At 43.9% G+C, this 13,847-nt stretch overlaps 2 protein-coding genes across 2 annotated transcripts in view; both read left to right on the plus strand.

Annotated features, from left to right (window-relative positions):
- LOC118075872 (protein HIRA) overlaps positions 1–4,343 on the plus strand; it is a 56,928-nt gene extending 52,585 nt beyond the window's left edge. Inside the window, exons 23-25 of the mRNA XM_035098234.2 lie at positions 26–189; positions 2,722–2,810; positions 3,381–4,343. Coding sequence (XP_034954125.1) covers positions 26–189; positions 2,722–2,810; positions 3,381–3,497 — 370 coding nt within the window. The 3' untranslated portion in view covers positions 3,498–4,343. The remainder of the gene's footprint in view (positions 1–25; positions 190–2,721; positions 2,811–3,380) is intronic.
- A 2,960-nt stretch (positions 4,344–7,303) lies between these two features.
- The window catches only part of PPIL2 (peptidylprolyl isomerase like 2), a 63,856-nt gene continuing 57,312 nt past the window's right edge, over positions 7,304–13,847 (plus strand). Inside the window, exons 1-5 of the mRNA XM_035097876.2 lie at positions 7,304–7,505; positions 9,097–9,146; positions 9,975–10,020; positions 11,009–11,071; positions 12,201–12,252. Of these exons, the coding sequence (XP_034953767.1) occupies positions 7,474–7,505; positions 9,097–9,146; positions 9,975–10,020; positions 11,009–11,071; positions 12,201–12,252 (243 nt within the window). The 5' untranslated portion in view covers positions 7,304–7,473. The remainder of the gene's footprint in view (positions 7,506–9,096; positions 9,147–9,974; positions 10,021–11,008; positions 11,072–12,200; positions 12,253–13,847) is intronic.

The following is a 13,847-nucleotide window of genomic DNA, read 5'->3' on the forward strand; positions in this document are numbered from 1 at the left end:
TTCCTGTCTCTGCTCTTCATTGCAGCTCCGGGAGGCAAGCGGCAAGATTGTTCTCCATGCCTCATTTGGTGCAGCAGGAAACGACTCTGGCGTATCTGGAGAGCCAGGTAGCCGCAGCGCTGACTTTACAGTCAAGTCACGAATACCGCCACTGGCTCCTTATCTATGCACGGTATCTAGTTAATGAAGGTGAGGCTCAGAGTGTGTATGTATGTGCTTCTTTGAGCAAATTTAACAAACGAAAGAAGGGAAACATTAGCACACTTGATTAATGAACATTAATATATCCCTCTCACTTTAGACATATGTAAGTTGATAGATTGCGGGACACAGGTGGCGCTGTGGGTTAAACCACAGAGCCTAGGGCTTGCTGATCAGAAGGTCGGCGGTTCGAATCCCCGCGTTGGGGTGAGCTCCCGTTGCTCAGTTGGGCAGCTTCCAACAAAATATTAAAATACAGAAATCCATCAAACATTAAAAGCTTCCCTAAACAGGGCTGCCTTGAGATGCTTTCTAAAGGTCTGGTAATTGTTTTCATTGACCTCTGGTGGGAGGGCATTCCACAGGGTGGGTGCCACTACTGAGACGGCCCTCTGCCTGGTTCCCTGTAACTTAGCTTCTCGTAGCGAGGGAACCGCCAGAAGGCCCTCGGCACTGGACCTCAGTGTCTGGGCTGAACGATGGGGGTGGAGACGCTCCTTCAGGTATACTGGACCGAGCAATATCCCCCCCCCCTCCTACAAACATATTTAAAAAGCTGTAGAACATGAATTGTCCAAAAGCCTGGTTAAAGAGAAACGTTTTCACCTGGCGCCATATATCTATATATCTATATCTATACACTGGAACCTCGGTTTATGAACACCTCGGTTTACGAATTTTTGGTTTACGAACGCCGCGGACCCATCTGGAATGGATTAATTCACTTTCCATTACTTTCAATGGGAAAGTTCGCTTCAGTTTCCGGAACCAATTACACCCATGCTTCGGGTTAAGTACGCTTCAGGTTGAGTACTCCGCTGACCCGTCTGGAACGGATAATCCACTTTCCATTACTTTCAATGGGAAAGTTCGCTTCAGTTTATGAACGCTTCAGTTTATGCACAGACTTCCGGAACCAATTGTGTTCATAAACCGAGGTACCACTCTATCTATCTATCTATCTATCTATCTATCTATCTATCTATCTATCTATCTATCTATCTATGCGCCATCCAGATTTCCTGACAGGTATCCAAACAAAATAGACATATGTAAGAAGTGCATTAAAAATAGCAAGGGCAGTCAGCTCCTTAGACCAGGCATCCCCAAATTTCGGCCCTCCAGATGTTTTGGACTACAATTCCCATCTTCCCCAACCACTAGTCCTGTTAGCTAGGGATCATGGGAGTTGTAGGCCAAAACATCTGGAGGGCCACAGTTTGGGGATGCCTGCCTTAGACCATTGCAGAATAAATGGTGGGTGTTTGCCCTTCTGGGCTTGCTAAAGTCACTTGGCGTCCACAAGGGCTTGCAAAATCCACTTTTGCTGTCCTGTCATTAGGGTTGGGTTGTTTACACTGTGGTAGTGAGTACAGCAGCACTGGCAGATACCTTTCCCTCCCCCCCAAGATGTTTCTCTCAATGCTGCTTATGCATCTCTTGTTTGAGAGTTTTTGTCCCCAATTCCCCTTTGTTGCCTTAACCCCCTCATCAGCACCATGGTCAGCAACTGGTCCCTCTCCTTATGCGGTGAGTTGCTGCAAACTGACCCTCAAGAGCTCCTGCCCCTACAGACCCTCCCAGATGTTACAATGAGCAGAGGGGGCTGTCCACTGCCCTCAGAACTTTGGATGGAGTAGAGGTGGCCAGGAGAGCCACTAACTTGTCAGATTCCCTCTCTAAGAGGTGCATCAGGAACCATCATTACAGTGGTACCTCTGGATACGAACTTAATTCGTTCCCCAAAACGAATTAACATTCGTATCCAGAGGCGCACTGTTCTGCACAGGCGCGGGCAGCAGTACCCCACTTCCATGCAGGCGCCGGCAGCTGAAACCTTTCCTTTACTTCTGGGTTTGCCGCGTGCGTAGCCCGAAACATTCGCAAAGGGGGCAGTTCATAACCAGAGGTACCACTGTTTGTAGTTTCTATCATATGTTGAAGACGAACCTCTTTACCCTTGTCTTTTGCACTGAACATGCATATTTTAAGGACCCACCTTATTCCCACGACTCTCAATTTGTCTTAAACTGTTTTACATACAGTACTGTGTTTTTAAATTGCTGCACCCTACCCTGGGAACTTATGGTGCAAAGCAGGCAATAAATCAAATCTAATAATAGTAAATATGCTTGGATTCAACTGACGCAATTCAGCTGCCTCTTGAGTTTCCACCCGACATCCACTTGGCTAGCTCAATCACAAAGTCAGTCCTTCAAAGAACGGAATAATATGCAGTGTCACTATCCATTTTGGGTTCTTCAATGTGATGCAGACAACAGACAGAACCTTAATTGTTATGAACATAGATGGTCAACTTTTTTAAAAAAACAACAACAACCAAGTTCATAACAAATTCTTAGCTCTGTCTTCTTGATTTTGTCCTATTTCTTACTCAAGCAATTTACGGTACTCCTGGGATCTTGTAAGGGCTACCCTCACTACGTTCTGCTATATGATTTATGCAAAGGATTTATTGTGATGCCTCTGAACATGATTTCATCTTCTGTCTTTTATTAGGGTTTGAATATCGATTGCGGGAATTATGCAAGGATTTATTGGGTCCAGTCCACAGCTCAGCTGGAAGTCAGTGGGAATCAACTGTTGTGGTAAGGTGGCTTCCTTTCAGAATAGATTACACAAATTCCTTGCCTCTCTCTCTCTCTCTCCGTTTGCGAAGCGGCAAAGTTACCAAGGAGAAGGTGCAAAGCACACAGTCCTGGCATTCTGACAATCCAGCCACTCCAATCCAGATAAAAAAAACAAACACTGTACCAAAAATATCCACTACTGGAATTGAAGCTCTGGGGCCAGCATGGGGCTGGAGGGCACACACAGTTTTTGTTGTTGTTGTTGCTGCTGCGCTATCGCACACATTAGATGTTAGCTGGGGAGGCTGAGCAGCTTAAACAAAGCCCCACTGAGCATCCAGTCTCTTCTCTGTCCTTACTGATGTCCTCTTCGGGCTTCGGGGAACATCTCCTTGCACTCCACAAGGACTCCAGCTCTCCTCTTCCATTTCCTGGTATGAATTAAATTAATTGTTTCCCGGCGCTGTGCGCATACGTGGTTGTGCATAAGTCAGTCACAAGTGGGGAGTCTCCTGTAATCCCACAATCAGACTCTGGTATTCACCGTGTGATGGACATTACAAGGATTTTTTTCCCTTTCCCGTGCAGGGCTTACGCAAGCGAGAGCTCCTCAAGGAACTGCTTCCCGTCATCGGTCAGAACCTTCGTTTGCAACGGCTTTTCACCGAATACCAAGAGCAGCTAGATATCTTGAGGGACAAGTAGCACTTCTGCAGATGTTTCTCTGGCCTAAGGAAAAAGAAACAAATTGCAGAAAAGCATTGATAACAGGTGGAAATGGAAGGGGCCATAGTCACAACTCCTGGGAGAGATGCGAAGAAGAACCAGGCCTGAGGTGTTTTAATGAGCAAAATACTGATGATTTTTTGAAAGGAGGTGACAAGAGGAATGTGTGGGGGAAATGGGGATGAACAGAGCATGCTTTTGCACACCCCCTCCCCACGTGGAATTTGAATATCGCTACCGTGGCCTGTGGCCGCCATGGAAAAGTTCTGGAGAATGTCCTTTAAGGGTCCTTTTGATTCTAGATCTCATAGTGACAAATATCAAAAGAGACTACCTGGGGAACCAGTTGGGTTTTGGATATCCCATGAAAAGCACATTACAAGAAGATAAACTGAACAGCTTATTAACCCTCATTCTAGGGTTCTTTGCTAAGGATTTATTGAGGCTCTGTCCTATATTTGGGTTATATAAGAAGAAGCCCCATAAAAGAAAAATTCATAAAATACTTAAGGAATTATGCAGCCAACAGACTCTCTTAACTGTGAATAACAATAAAAATAAAAAAAATTACAGGCTGTTCTATCACATGGACTATTTTTGTACTAGAATTTGCTAACTTGTAATATGAGATTTTATTTGGCCAATAACAAGAATTCCCCGCCCCCTTTACCCAAATCACCCTGGTTGTAATGAAACGTAACCCATTAATTATGACGGCTATATTGCTGAATAATTGTACCAAAATTAATGTCACCTGGTTTTTAATTTTTAACTATTTGTAAAAGGCATTTGTGGGGGAGGTGGGATGGGGAGGTAGCTGAAAAGGGAGGGGCTGGGCTTTTGGGGGAGGGGTTTTGTAAGTACAAATAATAAATGAACATTGCATTGATCTATGAACAAAGTGGAAGTTCTTGTGCTGCTTGTAGTAGCATTAAACTGTACGGGCCACAGCCTGTTTAAAACAAAAACTGAATGCAGCCTTTGTTTTCAGTGGGTGGTCATTTGTATCTATTTCAGCTGTGGGTCATCACTGAAGTATATTTACAAATCAAGCCTGAAAGGGAGAGAGGAAGCAGTATCGCACAAACACACAAGTATTGGGATTACATAAGTAAGTTGGTCATAAATAATTTTAGAAGAGGCATTCACGGTAGGCAATAACTGTATTTGTTTAGCTGTAATCTGTAATAAAACAGAGTAATAATGGGGACCCAGGTGGCGCTGTGGGTTAAACCACTGAGCCTAGGGCTTGCTGATCCGAAGGTCGGCGGTTCGAATCCCTGCAATGGGGTGAGCTCCCGTTGCTCGGTCCCAGCTCCTGCCCACCTAGCAGTTCGAAAGCACATCAAAGTGCAAGTAGATAAATAGGGACCGCTCCGGCGGGAAGGTAAACGGCGTTTCCGTGCACTGTTCTGGTTTGCCAGAAGCAGCTTTGTCATGCTGGCCACATGACCCGGAAGCTGTCTGCGGACAAACGCTGGCTCCCTCGGCCTATAGAGCGAGATGAGCGCCGCAACCCCAGAGTCGGACACGACTGGACCTGATGGTCAGGGGCCCCTTTACCCTTTACCTAAATTGAAAGGTTGAGCCAAAAATACACTCTTAATTTCCTGGTCATCAGTGTAGGTAAAGACACAAGCAAAGTAACTGCATTTTTTATTTTTATTTTTGCTGTTTGATAATGAAAACAAACTTTCTAGGTGTGACTAGGTTCCTGCAACTAAACTCTTGACAAATATTTTTGACAGGCATCTTTATATAAAGGACAAACTCCTTTGTGGCGGTTTTACACATTGCACAAAAATACAGTTCCAAGGGTTTTCTTTTTTATAACGGCCATCTAAAAAAGCAGAGAGAATGACATTATATATTTGTTCTATAAAAGTGATTCTGTGAGTAGCTACAGTTATGAGATCCAAATAGTTAGCTTGCCGATGATCTGGCTGAATGTATGGAATGAATAAAGAGCATATCAGCCAGTCTTGCCCATACACAAGAAGGATTGGTTGTGGTTTAGACATAGACTGGCTGTCAGTCAGCTGGCTCTCAAGACCTGTGGCAAGTGTATACAGAGCGACTATTTACTTTTGGAAGTTAAGGGGCGAACCATGAACTACAGAAACCAAACACCAGGTTGGCAGGGTTAACATTCAGTTATGGAAATTTAACCACTGAAGTTTGGCGTTCATGGTATTTTGTTAGATGGACTCCGCTACAAGTGGCACAGCATATCCTGGGCTCCTTCATGATGAAAGGCAGGATAAAAATTGAATTGGTCCTAGGGCCCCATTCCTTCATAGGAAGAGCTGTCTCATACCATGTCAGACTATTGGCCCATCTAGCTCCATACTGTCTACCAGTGTTCTTGAAAAGTGGGTCCCTAGCTGTTGTTGAACTACAACTCCCACCATCCCTAGTTAGCAGGACCAGCGGTCAGGGATGATGGGACTTGTAGTCCAACAACAGATGAGGAGCCACATTTGAGAAACACTGGTACACTGACTGGCAGTGACTCTCCGGGGTTTCAGACATGAGTGTTTCCCAGTCCTAACTGGAGATGGAGCCCAAGACCTCTGTGCAAAGCAAGATGATCTACCAGTCGATACATTGGCCTTCCCAAAAGGCCGTAAAATAACCCATGTCATGTGTGAACTCGAACCCAGTTAAATAAACCAGTTATAAAACTCAGAATGGCTCTCCATTTTTATACCTGTGTTTTTAACAAAAAGAATGTATTTATGTTGCCTTTGATTTTATAGCTTGTTTTATGTTTAGATTGATTTTTTAAATAATAATAATTGTAAGCTATCCAGGTTTCCCTCATGGGTAACCTAACATGTGGGTGGAGTTAGAGGCAAAAGTGGACACAATGAATACACCCTCCCTGCTCATTCCAACATGTTTTGCACTTATTGGCATGAGGGTGCCATATTTGACAGAGTCTTGCAGCCACAGAAAGCTTTAGGCTCAATGTGATTCAGTGCCTTCTCATACAGGACACCCTTCTGGGTGTGTGGGTGCATCTTCGTAGTAGTCCCTAATGTATTGGAGGGGGTGTGTGTACATCCCCAGCCCCTTTTTCATTCAGTGAATATTTTGACTATTACCGGTATTAGCACAGGTTCGCATACAGGACAGAGACTTGTGCTGAAGGGAAAGCATTAGGCTGGATGTAGTTTAGCATCATCTGCCTTAGCAAGTGATCTAATATTTCTCCTAGTATTTAGTAAACAAAGCTGAAATGTTGAAACTGCCACACTTGCCAGATATTCATTTCCACCACCATCCATTAATTGATACCAATGAACTTACAAAATGGGGGAAGGGGAGGGGGGAATTCACCCATCAATGAATTCCTGCCATAAGGTACTGAAGGTAATGGGGCCCTTTATATGTCCAGCTGTCCTTTGTCAACACCCAATTGTTGCTGTTTTTTTGTGTTGAATATATGCTATATGGTAATTTATGGACCTAATAGGTACCTAAAGCCGTTTGCACCTAACAAAACATGTATTTTATCAAAGTAATTGTTAAACTGAAATACAATTAAGAAGTATATTAATAGTGAAATAAAATTAAGAAGTATATTAATAGTGAAATAATGATTAAGCTCTAACTTAAGTTGTTTTTTTCTTTACATTTTTGGGGGCCCTAAGCTATAGGTTGTTTAGCTTATACGTAAATCCGGCACTTTATCTATTTTTTTTTAATTTGAGAGAAGAGGGAGCGTGGAGAAGCGCGGAACTTAAAGTGCCGGCTCGGTGCTTCCGGTTAGGGGGATCCCTATGAGCGGCGCACTCCGCTCAACCGGAAGTAGCCGCATCTTCCGCTTTTCTCTTCAGGCGACTCTCTCTCTCTCCTCCGTTTGGATTACCGGCTCTGCTCCGTGTGGCGTTGCCTTTTTCTTCCTCCCTCCCCGAGGCCACCGTGGAGGTGACCAAGCTCAGCAGCCAGAATGGGGAAAAGGCAGCACCAGAAGGACAAGATGTGAGTGGAAAGCTCCGGCTCTCCTTTCCCACACCCGAAGCGAAACGGCCCCTTAGTGAGGCTGGGGGCCGCTGAGCCTCTCCTCTCAGGTTCTTACCACGCGGGGGGGGGGATCTGTTGGGGTTGCCTCGGTAGAAAAGGCGGCATATAAATGCAGGGGCGGGAGACGACGACAACAACAACAACAGTATAAAAATAAATATGTTTAGTAGTCTCTGCATGCCGTTGTGTCACTTTTGTTTTTCAGGTTTTTTATTCAGTTCATGAGTGCGGGCGGGGGCGGCAGGCCTAAATCAATGCAAATCAATACAAATCTGAGGTTCTGATCCCCTCCTAACAAAAATCCTGCCTATGCCCATGAGGGCCTTCTCGGTAGTGGCGCCCGCCCTGTGGAACGCCCTCCCATCAGATGTCAAAGAAATAAACAACTATCTGACATTTAGAAGGCATCTGTAGGCGGCCCTATGTAGGGAAGTTTTTAATGGCTGATGTTTTAATGTCTTTTTAATCTGGAATCTGCCCAGAGTGGCTGGGGAAACCGAGCCAGATGGGCAGGGTATAAATAAATTATTATTATTATTATTATTATTACTACTACTACTCAGTTAATACATTAGATAGATACACATACACGTATATCTATCTATATCTAAAAACCCACCAGGTTTCGCTGGACTGCTGTTTTTTTTTAATAATAACATTTTAAAAGCCTCCCAACCCCATAACAAAAATCCTGGCTACGCCCATGATTCAGTTAATACGTATGATAGATAGTGTCTTCGAAACCCATGGCACCTTTGGTAAAGGCTGTTCTCCAATTGGAGCGCTCGCAACAGCGCAGCACACCAACCGCATCGTTCACAAGGCTTAGATCATAGTTCTGTATCTTAGTCCAAACGGCTGTGAGGCTGTTGTGTATGTTGCCCTCTTGTCACATGCGTTCCAAGAATAGTGCAGCTGGTTTTAAACTGGCTGTGTTTGTTTTAAATCCAGCTACGTCACTGGATGCATATTAGCTGTTTAATGGTTGTTTTAAAAAAGATATAAAATTGTACTGGTACAGGTATAGGATTGCTTAAGTAACTCAAAGCTCTGCCCTAAAAGGTGACATCAGTAAATAAGGCTTGACATTTGTAAAACAGGTTTGTTTGTTGTTGTTGTTTTTTACTGGTCAGAGAGCTTCATGCCCACACACAACAACCCTATAAGGAAAGCTAGTACTATTATCTTGTAGATGGTGATGAGGGAACCAAGAAAGAGAGAGCCATTTGCCTTCAGGTCTCCTGGTGAGTTTATGGGGCAAGGTGAGACTTGAACCAGGGTCTGGGTCCTGACTGGGGCTTGCTTCTTCTTAAGTGCTTTTAGGATTGTAGCCTAAATCTTTTGGCTACTTACAAGCTCCCTTCTCCTTTGCCCTTATTAGATGGTTTTTCCATTCAGCTACGTTGCAAAAGGCATTTTAAATTTGGATGTCACACCCATTTTTCTCTGTATCAGCCCAAAATAATATTTAACTGTAGCAGCAGTTCCAAGCTCTGGAAACAAAACTTGGGCCAATAACTGTTGTCCCTCTGTCTTTTTATCTCTCTAGGTACATAACTTGTGCAGAATACACCCATTTTTATGGAGGAAAGAAAGCAGGTATGTGCCTTGGATTTACAACACTTTTCTTTTAAGAACATGGGAAGAGCCCGCTGGATCAGGCCAATGGCCCATCTAGCTCAGCATCTTGTTCTCACGGTAGCTGACCAGACGCCTGTGGGAAACTCACAAGCAGGATTCAGGCACATAAGATTCAAAATCCCTTGTGGTTTCTAGCAACTAGTATTTAGAAGCATTGCTGTGGAGGCAGAGCATAGATATTATGGCTAGTAGCCATTGATATTCCTCTCCCACATGAATTTGTCAAATCCTCTTTTAAAGGCATTCAAGTTGGTGGCTACTACTGCCTTTTTGTGGGAGCGAGTTCAGTAGTTTAACAATGTGTTGGGTGGAGAGGTATTTTCTTTTCTCTGTCCTGAGTATTCCAACATTGAACTTCATTGGACGTCTGTGAATTCTAGTGCTATGAGAGAGGAGGAAAAACTTTTCTGCATCCAATTTCTCCACACTTTGGAGAATCTATCATGTTGCCTCTTACTCACAGTATTCCGACATACAGTTATTTCCTACTGTTTTCATGGGTGCATCATTGGGATCAGAAATGTGCATAAGGGTGTGTGTGTGTGTGTGTGTGTGTGTGTGTGTGTGACATTATCCAGTGACATCTGCTGCATGCCTACTGGCGTGAATGATATTTAGGGTAACGTGGATAATCGATCAATGATCCACAGTTCATTAATGCAATGTAAAGGGAATGTTAGAAACTGAGACAGAAGCTCTAGCATTATAATCGGGAAAACAATCTGTTTATCCCAGGATGAACATGATGTGTGTGTGAAATATTTTTATTTTCTTTTAATTGAACAGAAATTCCACAGTCCAACTTCAGACGTCTGCCTTTTGATCACTGCAGGTGAGCACTGAAGAAATATTAAATTCTGATTTAATTCCTTTATAATTCTTATGGGAAAATAGGAAGCTCCCTTATGCAGAGTCAGACCATTTGATCCCTGAAGCTCAGAACTGTACATAGTGTTAATATGTTCATTTGTAATAGCCCCCTTTGCACCTTAATCACTTGTGGCCCCCTAGTGAGATCCACCTGGTGCCATCTTTAGCATCCTTTTGGCACTGGGATAGCACATGAGTTGGTAGAGCATGAGAGTCTTAATCTCAGGGTCATGGGTTTGAGTCCTACATTGGGCAAAAGATTCTTGCATTGCAGGGGGTTGGACTAGATGACCATCTTGGTCCCTCCCAGCTCTACAGTTCTGTGATTCTAATTGCCTTTTAAGGAAGCTTATAAGCACTTGTTAGAACATGCCCATTTCTTCATCTGAGATTTTTCTCCAGGTTACCCAACTTTATTTTTATTTGTTTGCTTTATATTATTGTTGTTGTTGCATTTATATTCCATCTTTCCTTCAGTGTGGCCCAAATCTTCCCTTTTCCCCCTCACAACAACTCTGTGAGGTAGGATAGGTGGAGATACAGAGGTTGGCCCAGGGTCACCAGTGAGCTTTGTGGCCCGAGTGAGGATTTGAACCCCATTTTCCCAGGTCCAAGTCTGATGCTCTAACCACTACACCGCACTGGCTTTCCCAGAGTTTTAAGTGAGGATCTACTCTGAACAGGGTTCTTTTTTGGGTGGTGGAGCTCCAATTGCAGAATATCCGAGCCAGAAATATTTCTTTGTGGTCATTGCTTAGGTCAGGAATGGGGCATGTTGTTGAACTCCATGCTGATGGGGATTGTCATTCAACAGAATATGCAAGGCACACACGGTCCCCATCCCAGGATTTAGGTAGAACTGCATTGCTGGCTCATCATTGTGCTCTTCTGCTGATATTTAATTCACATTTACTTAATCCTCACACTTCTTTTTTTCTTCCCCCCCCTAGCTTATCTTTGCAGCCATTTGAATATCCTGTTTGCACACTGGAAGGCACCATCTTCGACTTGCTGTAAGTTGCTACTTTTTCAGTGGTCTCCCTCTCTTCCCCCCCCCTCCCCCCATTAGTATAGCTCTTCTCTCCTTGAAGGAAAATTTAGCAGATCTGCCATCTAGAATGCACAGTTGTTATCTTCACAAGTTGCTAATAGGTGGGGAGAATAATGTACGTCCTGAAAGACCTACGTTGGCTTCCGGTACATTTCCGAGCACAATTCAAAGTGTTGATGCTGACCTTTAAAGCCCTAAATGGCCTCGGCTCAGTATACCTGAAGGAGTGTCTCCACCCCATCGTTCAGCCCAGACACTGAGGTCCAGCTCCGAGAGCCTTCCAGCGGTTCCCTCACTGCGAGAAGTGAGGTTACAGGGAACCAGGCAGAGGGGTTTCTCGGTAGTGGCACCTGCCCTGTGGAACGCCCTCCCACCAGATGTCAAGGAAATAAACAACTATCTGACTTTTAGAAGATATCCGAAGGCAGCCCTGTTTAGGGAAGTTTTTAATGTTTGATATTTTATCGCTAATAATAATAATAATAATAATCTATTGGTAGCTTCCCAGAGTGGCTGGGGAAACCCAGCCAGATGGGTGGGGTATAAATTTATTATTATTATTATTAAAATGGAATGATTATGTTTTTGAATATGTACAATCAGAAATATTTGCACAGATAGCGGGAGAGGATAGATGGGAAAATAAATGCCAAAAAATCACAAACATGTGGGCATTTTATAGGAATTGGGTAGAAAGGGGAGAAGCCAACCCGAATATACAAGCACGAATGAACAGACTGTGTACATGTTTAAAGATATGAAGAAGGAAGTCCCGATCAGGGGGGAGGGTGGGAAGGGAGGGGGGAGGACTGGGGGGAAAGGCGGGAAAGGCAAATTGTAAAGATACGTGGAATGAACTTATGCTTTTGTTATGTGAACCTAGTAAAGTAAATAAAAAGTTATTATTATTATTATTATTATTAATGGAAAGTGAGCTCATATCCAAGGTGCTATTTAAGCTAGGGGCTTCTCAGCTCACTTTCCTAAGCCCCTAGGCTATACAGTACCAGAACACATGTGACTTTTCGGGAGGAACCAGGCACTTTTGGTTTTGTATCTAATCCGGTGCATCTTTTTTGCTCTTGTTTTAGGAATATCGTTCCCTGGATAAAGAAGTATGGAACGAATCCAAGCACAGGGGAGGTAGGTTTTCTTGGATGGGGGGTGGGCTGTGTTCCTCTAGAAGTTGATGGCAGCCCAGCTCCCATGAGCCCCAGCCAACGTAGCAAGCAGCTGGGGAAGGAGGGGATTGGAGCCCATCAGCAGGACTGCTGCTGAGCCTCCGTCCAGCTTTCACATTTACTCTTGATTTGGTGCACTCTGCTTTTTCTAAAAATTAATTTCTTGTTTGCTGATTTGTCCTGGGGCACAGGTTTTCCAAAGGCCAAATCTCAGTTTTATGCACGTGTGACAACAGAACAATAGAATCCCTCTACCACATACTGTTCTGTTGCCCCCTGCATACGCCCGCTCGGACTAAAATCTTGTACCCTCTAATTCTGGAAATCACGGACAAGCCGCTGGAGACCCAATTAACATACCTGCTGCAAGATGATGATACGACCAAAACATTACTTGTAGCAAGATATTTGATTTCAGTTCTTTCTTACAAAAAACAGCATAACTTACTTTATGACTACTGACATCAAGCTAGTAACCTTCTGATCTGAGTAATGAAAAACGTTTTAACCATAGCTAAAAGCCCCACAAAACTACTTGAAACGTTTAAAAATGTTGTACATAAGTTCCTTGTATGAGGGACTAATTTTGTCTGATTGCACTGATTCTTTTATGTCTTTATTTTGTCTGATTGTTTTTATGTATGTCGGTTTTATACTGTTTTATTCTTGGTTGCAGTACATTATGGGCCTATGGCCGAAATAAAGTTTATCTTACCTTATCTTATCTTGTTTGCCGATTTAGCAAGGAAGAGAAATGGAATAAATAAAATTAAGGAAGAAATAAAAGAGAGAGGAAAGCAAATTATAATATACTGATAACACTAGTAATAACAGTAGACCACAATCTGTTCACTTTGGGGATACAGTGACCATCAGTACACAAGTAAATTAATAAATTGATATAGGCCCTGCAGATGTTCAAATAGGTATCCACATGTAAATTATGCATAGTATATGAAATTCATTTAAACGTTGCCAGGGCTGTGAGGTCCTTAGACCAGAGGTTTTCGACCTTTTTGAGGACAGGGCTCCCTTAACAAACTACATTCTTTCTGCGGCACCTCTGTGGGGCTCAGGAGCCCAGTTCTGCCACCCCTTGCCTGCAGAGCTGGCAGCTCCTCACCCTTTTTTGAAAACCTTCCCTGGCGGAGTGTTCCTTTCAGCCTCCTGTCCTCTCCCCTCACCTTGGGAGTCTTCTCGGCAGCCACTGCTGCCGCCCCTGGTCTCTGAGCTGCCCCCACCCCGCCCTAGAGAGGTGCCTCCCAGAGGCCTACGGAGGTTATAGCCAGGGCTGCTGCAATAAACAGCTGTGCAAGCCATTGGGAGGCAGAGACAGGAGAGGACTTTGGAGGGAGGGAGGGCAAGGAAGGAAGGAAGGAAGGAAGGAAGGAAGGAAGGAAGGAAGGAAGGAAGGAAGGAAGGAAGGAAGGGGGACAGAGGCCAGTGTTGCCCATGGCATCCCTGACCATCATTCAAGGCACCCCAGGGTGCCATGGCACACTGGTTGAAAACCACTGCCTTAGACCATTGTGTAATAGACAATGGGTATTGATCCTT

The sequence above is a fragment of the Zootoca vivipara genome, chromosome 17, assembly GCF_963506605.1.
Source record: "Zootoca vivipara chromosome 17, rZooViv1.1, whole genome shotgun sequence".
NCBI lineage: Eukaryota > Metazoa > Chordata > Lepidosauria > Squamata > Lacertidae > Zootoca > Zootoca vivipara.